Source organism: Leptodactylus fuscus, chromosome 4 (assembly GCF_031893055.1).
Source record: "Leptodactylus fuscus isolate aLepFus1 chromosome 4, aLepFus1.hap2, whole genome shotgun sequence".
In the NCBI taxonomy this organism is placed as follows: domain Eukaryota; kingdom Metazoa; phylum Chordata; class Amphibia; order Anura; family Leptodactylidae; genus Leptodactylus; species Leptodactylus fuscus.
Window position 1 is genome coordinate 62,520,043 of NC_134268.1, and position 9,965 is coordinate 62,530,007.

Here is a 9,965-nt window from a genome sequence, read left to right on the forward strand (position 1 = left end):
AGTTATATTTCATATAGGAAAACCAGAGATGAGTGGAGACAATGAAATCATGGAACATTTGATTCTACTTACGCTATTGGCACAGAGACCGATATATCTGTGGTTTGTATTCGTAATTCTGGTTATAATTTTATTTAAAATTTTTTTTTAAAAAAGAGACCCATACAAAGACATAGAAAGATTTATAATATGTGATGGCTTCCAGACCGCCCTTTAGTCTTTCTGTACCCTGGTAGCTAATTGTGGATTGTTCTATAATCCTGCTAAAGAATGACTGGTACACAAAGAGAAGGCAGCTATTTTCTGGGCCAAGCTAGCAGTCATCATAATGTAGTTCATCACTTAACTAGGTCCCTGTAGAATCTGTAATTTCTAGGAAGAGAAAGACTGGAGAAAGCTCCAGGAAATATGGACACATGGCAGGAGCAAGAGAAGAAATGATAGACCTCAGCAATGTAAGTCACCAGATCCATAAATCCAAAACCATCTTCTCTGTCAAAATTGGGGACTTGCAGACTTTCGAATTAGCCATACACATTAGGGGGCGTTCACACTACCGTCGGTGTCCGACAGGTAGTGTCCGCTCCTAGTGTCCGCTCAAAATCTGTCACGGACATTAGGAGCGGACACTAGCTGTGTCCGTGACACCTGTCATTCATTTCAATGGGCATTGGGTGCGTTCTTTTGCACTCCGTGCCCATCCTTCCCTGTCCGCAAGTGAAGATGTCCGACTTCTCAAGCGGACAGAAGAACCCTGTCCATATTTTTTTTTTTTTTTTTTTAAGCGCTGCATGAAAATCTGTGGCAGCAACACATCGCAGTTCTCCCAGCAGCATACTTTTTTCTTATGTAGATTGTGAGCGCCATATAGGAATCACAATGTTTTGGTTTTTTTTGTTTCTTCTATCAATATGTCTTTGTAGAATGGGAGGAAATCCATGCAAGCACCCGGAGCTCACCGCCACTAAAGGTATATGCTATATCCTACCATAGGGGGAAAATCCTCTAAGGTAAAACCTTATTTATTTACACAAAACTGAAGAGTACATAGGGAAAGGTTCACACTTTGAGATGACGTCTCTCACTTCAAATACAGGAGAAAAAGACTGCAAGCAAAATCTAGGTCAATCTCTGCTGAATGTAGCGAAATCAGAAACACAGTAATTATGACAAGTGGCACATTCATCACCATAAATCTATTAACACAGAATATTTTAATAGCTTCAAAATATGCGGTAAAGAATGTACCATTTACGGAGGAAACTAGCATCGCTTTTTCCCTAATAAAAGAAATCGCCTTAACCGGTTCCGGGCAGCGAGATTTTTCAGTTTTGTATTTTCGTCTTTTACTTCCTTCCAAAAACGTGAACTTTTTTTTATTTTTCTGTTCACAGAGTTGTATGATGGCTTTTTATTGGTTACTACCCTGTACAATATCCTGGGAACCTAATTCATTAAAAAGGTATAGCTAAGAAGGGAGGTAATATGGGCCAGATATATTTACAGCAGAGGTACCTGGCGGTGGAAGGAAAGTTTCTCTAAGGGAAAGTTCACATTAGTGTTGCTGTAGTCTATCCGTCTGTTCTATCTAACAGATCATAAGGGACTCCTCTGACTGTAATGAGGATGGGTGGTTATCTGCTATATCATGGAGGATTTTTCATCTGTGACTTTAGATGGACTCTGCCATAGCAGCTCCTAATGTGGATGTGAAAATAGGATAAATTTATCATATAGCGTGTGTGGTTGGGATAAATTTTGAACGTTTTCTTCTGGCTTTATGACAGTATTAATAATCTGACCTATTGCTTACCAAATGATGCTGAATAGGTCATCCCTATAAAATAAATGTGTGATATCACAGTTCTCATTATGAATATAGATTCATAAGGGCACATATGATTTGTTCTTCGAGTCTACAACATCAGGAATGCTGGTAAAGGTCAATGAAGATGGATTCCCTCCCTACAGTCCATATAGACCCTTTAGCCATCACATGCTTTTGTGTCAGGCCACCGCTGAGGCCAATGATTGGCTGCTGCAGATATAGTCAGGGACCAGCAGGGGACAGGGACCTATAAAAGGTAAGTTAAAGGTAGTCTGTCACCAGAACCCAGAATATAAACCCAGATAGATAGGTTAGGCTCTCTTGAATCACTGAGACATCACCTTCTTGTCAATTCATATAAGCTCATTGGAGCAATGAAGGCATTGCTGCTTACCTCTAAAGAGCAATGGCAATGCCCTCACCGCTCCACAGAGCTCTTTTGCCTATAGACAAAAAAGGGAATCACTCAGCAATGCAGGCAATGATACATAAGGGGAAACCACTATTTAATGCAGGCGATCCTAACCTATCTATCTGTGTGGTCAGGTTGATACGTTCTGATAACTCCCTTTAACTTTTTTTTTAATTTACAGTTTCCTGCATATCGACTTTTAAAACGGAGTTGGACAATCCCTTCAAACACAAATGGTTTTACAGTGGTTTTGTATGAGAAAGATTTTTCAAGAAAAGATTGAGAATAAGTCTCTGCTTTCTAATGACATCATATGAGGAAATACATAAGTATTGGCTTTCTGTGAACAACTTGCCATTCATGTGTGGTCTGAAAATGTTGTTGTGGATGATAGTACCATAAGTAAATCTACAGTCACATCTCCCTGTTTACTTCTGTTGTTTCGCTCCACTATAGAAGTTGATCAACAAAAATAACAGAAGCGCTGGACCCCTTGTTTGATGGTTACGAAGGGAGCCTGGAAGTCTGTATTGGCTAATTGTGTTCATTGGGATTATCTCATGGTGTCCATCATTTTACAGAACAATCAACCATAGCATTGAGCAAGGAATCTGTGACAGAGACTCCTAACAGTATATAGAAAGCAATGGAACCGCACACTAATAATGGATAAATATGGGTGCTAGCAGACAGGGAGTCCTGCAACTCAGATACAATGTAGATAAATGCTGCTGCACACCATTAAAGTGAAAAGGTGAACAATTTATTGAAGCATAAATGCCATGAACAAGTTTGTAAAGCATATGAGAATATAGTAGTCACTAGATCATTGTAATAAACATGACGTTTCGGTCACAAACCTTCATCAGATAAGATCTAGAGTACTGCAGAGTGCGCATTGGAGTCATGGCGTCGTGTTCATTGGGATTATCTCATGGTGTCCATCATTTCACAGAACAATGTACGTACCATAGCATTCAGCAAGGAATCTGTGACAGAGACTCCTAACAGAGCCTTCAATGCAGATAAGAATGTAGCCTTATAATGACAAGATCACGGATTGGTCGTTGCCTTGATCAGATGCCTGGACTGTGGTAGGGTGCAGATTTTTGCCATAAACAAGTTTGCAAGGACCACACCAGACAATAGCCAAAAATCCAACACAGCAGATAAACTTTAACGCATAAAAATGATTTCAGCCTGTGTTTTGTCACTAAACCGCTGATAGTTGGCAGAAAATGGGAAAAATTAGCATTTTTGGCCCTCTAAAATCTGATATATAGCTGACGCAATCGAACAGGACTGACATGAACCACTCACACACTTCTGTGAATGAAGCTTAGTTATAATCTGTATTTTTTATCCACATCTACTGCTGGTGTCACGATGGTCCGGAATATAGCTGCTAAGATTGACGATTTTACAATTTTTCATTATAATCATTTATAATAATATTATATTGTTTTTAATAAGATAGAGATATGGCAGAGCTCAAATGCCAAATGTCAAGAAGGCCAAATTCTAATCTTAGCCCACACTACTAGGATCGCGTTAGTAAAGTATTCCCCTGTGAGTAAACAGTGTTACTTGTGGAGGAAAGAAACAGGAGCTTTATCGCTGTAAGCAAAGCGTTAACATGAAAGGTTTTTTCCTTCAAATCCACGTGATCTGTATCTGACAAGATGTGAGTTAATATCATAAGAATGACATCATGGCCATCTTCCAACCACTGTGTATTTCCACTCTGTTCTTAAAGTATGTGTAAAAAATGAAGTTGTCCATGTTGGCCAAGTGTGTTCAAGCAACAGTATATACACTATGTCATGTCACAGTCTACAAATCTTAACAAAATGAGCTTCAGTCTCTGTTCACAGCGATGGAATCAGACAGGGTTTTTATTATTTTTTTATGGTATAACAGCACAGCACGCAGCTGTATACAGAGTATCACAAACTCCAAAGCAGCATAGCCCACTCAACACACTCATCATAGCTTTTTTTTTTTTAATAAAAATGATCCAAAATTCATGGGCCGAAGACCTCGCGAGCACTAAATATTCTTGCCAAGTGGTGCACGTGTAGTGAGCTGTGAGACCATCAGATGTGAGACTAGATGGTGTCTGGAACTGAACGTGTTCCATATTATGTCTCTATGTGGAATGACAAAATGTATAGCATTATATATGTAATAAAGATATCAATTTTTGTTGTATTCTGTGAAGATATCATCTGCAGAAATGTGGGTGACCTCTGCTACATCTCTACACAGCTAGGAGCCCACAAACTTTTGCTTGAAAACTTCCTTACTACTGACATGACTTTATGTCTTACAACAGGTGCCACAAGTACATTGGTCTCGGCCACTCAAAGGAAACTCCTTCAGCGTGACTCATATGGTAAAAATACAATAGCGCCAATGCTACCCATTCATGACATTTCACCGGACAGGTCTATATGTTCGCGTCACTGGATTATAAACTATTACAAGAAAGCTGAATGCTAATATTGTTCACCCAAACCTATTGCACTTCTGTAGTAAAAGGAAAATGTTTGTTCTCGTACCGTGTTAGCCAGTGGGTAGGAAATATACAAAACAAAAAAAACCAAACTTGATAGTCTTCAATAGTTGATAATTTTTTAATGGCTAACTAATAATGATGACAGATTACAACGTTTCGGAACTCTCGGCTCTGCAGAGTATTCCTAGTTACCGATTATTTCTTACAACACCAAAAGGTATTAAGTACATTATACGCGTGACTCCAGGCATCAATGGGTGTCCTAGTGAGCTAATGTATCTTAAAGTAGAAATCCCCTCTAATGTGAGTAGAAATCTACAAATCCATACAGGGCACATAGAACAGATTTGATTCATCTACTGCCTGCTACAAGTGATACGACACTACAGACATGCCTATATATTCCACCAGTGTGCAAATAGTTAACCCAATACTACGTCGTGTCACTTTTGCTGCCGCAAATGTCATACAAATCGCACCAGCTACAGTAGAAAGCACAAGAAAGCTTTAGCACTTACCCTATGGTCTGCACCATGATTTGGAGAGGAGCCTTCTGCCTGTATTTTTAGCTGTTTGCACAACTCATACAAAAATAAAAGCAGGCTCGACCAAAAGTCTCCACAAAAATAATAAAAATAAACTAGAGCGCAGAGAAAGCACTGACACAGAGACAGACGAACATTGGATTTGGACTTGGGTTTTGGCTGGGGATGCTGAATATTCTGCGTCTATCTATAACTTGCCAGTGATTTGGTTTCACATACCAGTGTAGTTCTGAAGACAGATGCCTTTGCAGGGCTGACCAATCCCCGCTCTTGTCTGTACATTCCCCTGGCCGCCCTCCCCCACCTCTCCCTGTCTTCTCTAGGATATCTAGCTAAATAATCGTTCAGCTGTCTCCAGCCTATCTTACAGGATGAAAGAGGAGCTTTCCATGATTGTCAGAGGGAGACCTGAAAAAGGAAAACAAGCCCTTTCTATTGTCTGGGAGGATACAAGAGCTAGGTCTGAGGCACATTCCTATGGACTGCCGGTTACCAGGCATGAATTGTCACCTCTGCCTGTAAACCCAATAAAGATCCAGTGATACTAAGCAATGGCGCACAGGAATGCCAATAAATCAAGACGACACTTTTATGTGCTGGATTAAGAAGTGTTTCTTATCCAAACTTAAGGTTAATCAGAATAAATACATAGAGTCAAGATGATCTTCTTACTCCATTTCAGCCGTTTGTGTTTGCTGAACACTTCCACTTCCCAAACAATTAACTGGGAGAATTTCCTCCACTACTACAGTAAACTGGGCCTGGTCTAGATACAACGTCCTACTCTCAAAATCTTCCAACAGTAAGGACAGGGCCCCACAATGCAAAGAACTGTAAAGTTTTCTTGGCAGGCCTCCTTTGGACCATGACAACCAAGTCTGCAAGTAGATGCATACTGATCAGCCCTTCCTCCGTATAAAGAAAAACAGAGATGGTTCCTCATACTGTAATGCATTCAAGGTGGCGAAAACAGTGTTGCGAAAACACAGTGCCGAAAAATGCTGAATTTCACATTATATGCAAAGTGGACGGGATTCTGGCTAATGCCATCCACACATTGCAAAAATAAAAATAAAAATCTGCAACGGAAAAGCCCACAGCATGTCAATTATACCTACAAAAACGCAGACATTCTGCTATGTGGGGCCTTCATCAGAAAGATAATGCACTGACTGTTCATCTTTATTCTCATGCAATGAACACAACACATTGTTGTGTCATATCAAAAGCAAGGGGTGAATGGTCTATTGCTGCTCATAGCCACCAGTGATACCCCAAAACAGTATAAGTAATAAAAAATATTCCTGGCCTTTCTCTTCAGCACCGCTAGCATTGAAAAAAAACAATAATTCATGGATGTATGGGTGAAATATATCGTTACTTGTGTAAAACACACATCGCTGCCAGACTTGACACCTCCATCAGATACAAAGCTGTTGGCCATTTTTAATTTACACTTATACCCCGGTCCAGCAAAAAAATACATCACATGGAAGTAGAATAAAGATATCCTTCAACTATACATCCCCAAGGTAATGCTAGATACATGCTAGAAATGGAAAAAATGGAACAGAACGGGACAAGCAGTCACTTTGCGCACAGTGGCAAGCGTGCATGTAAACAACAAAGGGGATGAAACCCTCACAAAGCAATGCCGTCGCTTTAAATAACTGATGGGTGGGGCGCAGAGGGTTGGACTTCATCAATTGGATATTGATTACCAATTCTAAACATGGATCATCTATATCCTGAACTCGGAAAATCCCATTAATTCCTGGTTTGAAAGGCTGTTAACTATGGCCCACGGATCTAGTAGACCAATGATGATGGAGAAGAGGTAACCAAGCAGAAAGATCAGCACATCATTATAAAGGAAATAGATCTCCTGTTTTTATTTTATGACTGTAGATTTATTTATTCTATTCTCAGTACAGGTTTATGGGGGCTACCATCTTGCCAGAACTTCACCATATTCACAACAATGTAAGGGCCCGTGCACACTGAGTTAACGCGAGCGCATTTTAGCATAATGCACGTGTATAGAATACACGTGTAAAAATAACACTCCCATTGACTTCAAGGGCATTTTTTACATGTGTAAAAAACACGTCAAAATACGAGTCACGTTTTTTGGCACATATTTTGACGCATTTTTTACACGTGTAAAAAATTTCATTGAGGCTGCTTTCACATGGAGTAAACACGCCGCTCATTCTGACACGTAAACACTTGTCAGAGTGCGCGATGTAAAACAGAATCCCATTGAGTTCAATGGGTTTGGTCTTACACACGCTACCCATTGAACTCAATGGGAGACTTTTTTACCTATTGCTTGCAATGTGATACGCGCATCAATGTGTAGCACGCGTAAGACTGAACCCATTGAACTTAGTACCTCCACACAGTATGATGCCAACTAAAAGGGGCTCTATCATTGGGAAAAGTCATTTTTAGATAAGCATATCCTTGCATTGCCTTTAGAAAGGCTATTCCACACCTACCTTTTGTATGTAAATCGCATGAGTGGTTTTTGAATGAGGCCATTTTTTTTCATATGCTAATTAGCCTCTTGGTGCACCCTGGAAGTCTCATGGTGCACCCTCTGCTACTCTTTCCTATGTATGTGTACAGCACAGGCTTCTGCTGATGATGACTTCCTGCTTCCTGTTTGCACACACAGATAGGAGAGAATAGCAGAGACGAGTGCTGCTGGGAACTTCCTATGGTGGCTGGAAGCTCATTAGCATATGAATAAAAACGGGCTCATTCAAAATCTACTGAGGCAATTTACATACTAAAGGATGTGCTTAGTTTAAAAATGACTTTTCCCAATGATAGAGCCTCTTTAATGTTCTTCCACAAAGTATGACAGCCTTTTAGTGCTTTCCCTACACAATATTACGTATTCCTGTGGTGGCCGAGCAAAAATCTGCAGGGCAATCTGCTCCAGTTTGTGCTGCGTGCAGCTCTGAACACTGTGACATGTCACAACGTCACAGAGATGGATGGGGTCACAGGATGAATGGTAGAGCAGGGAACTAATGGCTCTCATTTCCACCAGTATATGTAGCTGTATCTCCATCCAGAGGTCACAAATATAGTTGAAATATGGACACATCGCCAACCTCCTAGGACATAGCCTGAAAATCCGGGATCGTCACTGCTGGATTCAAGAAGCTTGCAGGAATAATAATAGTAACAATAATGTCTCAACATTTTTGATTCTAGTATTTCTATTAACATCCATCATCTTATTTGTTTTATTGCTTTGTGCCGTATTCAACCCAGCTTAGGTTACTGCTTTTTGTGATAAAATACATGTTCTTCTGCCTCAGTTACAATTGCTCGGCAGCTGACAATATAATCTCTCTGCCGCCCCAGCAATACATTCCTACAAACTCCCTCGATCCTCTGTCTGTCCCAGTGAATGTGCAAAGATAACAAATGCTTTCATTCCTTTTAATTGTACTTAGCCAATATATCTGCCATGTACCCCAGAGCTATGCAAAATCTGCACAAACCTGAAATGTAGTTTTCAATAATGTTGTAACCCAAGAACAATAAGATAAAACAGAATAAATGTGCAAGTGCTATTACAATTGATATGATAAAAAAAGAAGATATGAGTAATATCTAGCACTTTCCAGAAGGCTATAAAATGACATCATCCAGGGAGCATCCTCCGCTCCTCATCATAAATATACAGTCAGACAGACAGACACAGGCACATGACAGCAGCAAAAATGTGTTCCCTAGCATTGTATAAATCTTACAGCCTCGTGTACCGAAGCAAAATGCATTGCCCACAGGCTATCATTCATAACATTACATGTACCATTAAATAAAGATTTTCTCGTACTAAATGGAATTGAAGAGAAATAAAGCAATACCTGTCAGAAAATCAAATTATATAAAATACATGAATCCATTTCTCAAAAAGAGCGAATATTTTCCAATTAATTCTCCTCGGTCGATGTCTGATTTTCTTACCGTTTATTAAAAGCATGATCACCATAAAATAAATAAATGTCAGGACTGTCGGAGATGGAAGATGGTAAACCAAATGTTCTCTATGGAAAGAAAAAACCTATTGAGAAAGCCACACTCTATACAGGACTTGTCAGGTTGTATTCACAAGCAAATAGGGTTCATGTCATGGGGCATATTACCAACAAGCTGAGTTTGGGGGGGTACGGGTGTCAGACCCCCACTGATCTGACCTATCCTAAGGATAGTCAATATTAAAAGTGGACAAACTCTTAATGTTATATATACGTGTTCTTTATGGTTTGGACTAGAATGAAAACTTCTTTATGTAAAATAGGCCTTTATTGAGCCAACATATCACACACAGAGGGGGAATTCTCAGATTTTGTTACAGGCATAAAATCATCTCAAATCAGAGAACCTCCAATATATAACACTAATTATAATTAAAATAATTGCAACTGATCTTCTTGTGCTGTTTCCGCTCCCAGATCTGCCATAGATTTTCGACTTGGCGACATCCCTGATTCATGATGAGGTGCAACCTTATTATAAATTAAGCGCTCCCTACGCTGTTACAAGGGACGACAAAGCTGGAATAATATACAAGTATTGATCAAGCCCCTGCAGCATTTTTGGAAGAATCACCATAGTTTTATGGCAGGCCAAAAGAGG

The 9,965-nt window shown here is 39.8% G+C and overlaps 1 protein-coding gene across 13 annotated transcripts in view; it reads right to left on the bottom strand.

Moving 5' to 3' along the window:
* Nucleotides 1-5,553, bottom strand: part of DTNA (dystrobrevin alpha) — a 133,980-nt gene extending 128,427 nt beyond the window's left edge. For 6 of the 13 annotated variants that reach the window (XM_075270531.1, XM_075270522.1, XM_075270523.1 and 3 more), the window contains exon 1: nt 5,277-5,551. In XM_075270531.1, the coding sequence (XP_075126632.1) occupies nt 5,277-5,293 (17 nt within the window). In that variant the 5' untranslated portion in view covers nt 5,294-5,551. Of the gene's footprint in view, nt 1-5,276 lie in introns of all 13 variants that reach the window. The other 7 variants (XM_075270530.1, XM_075270520.1, XM_075270519.1 and 4 more) reach the window with 3 other exon arrangements.
* Nucleotides 5,554-9,965: the final 4,412 nt, after the last annotated feature.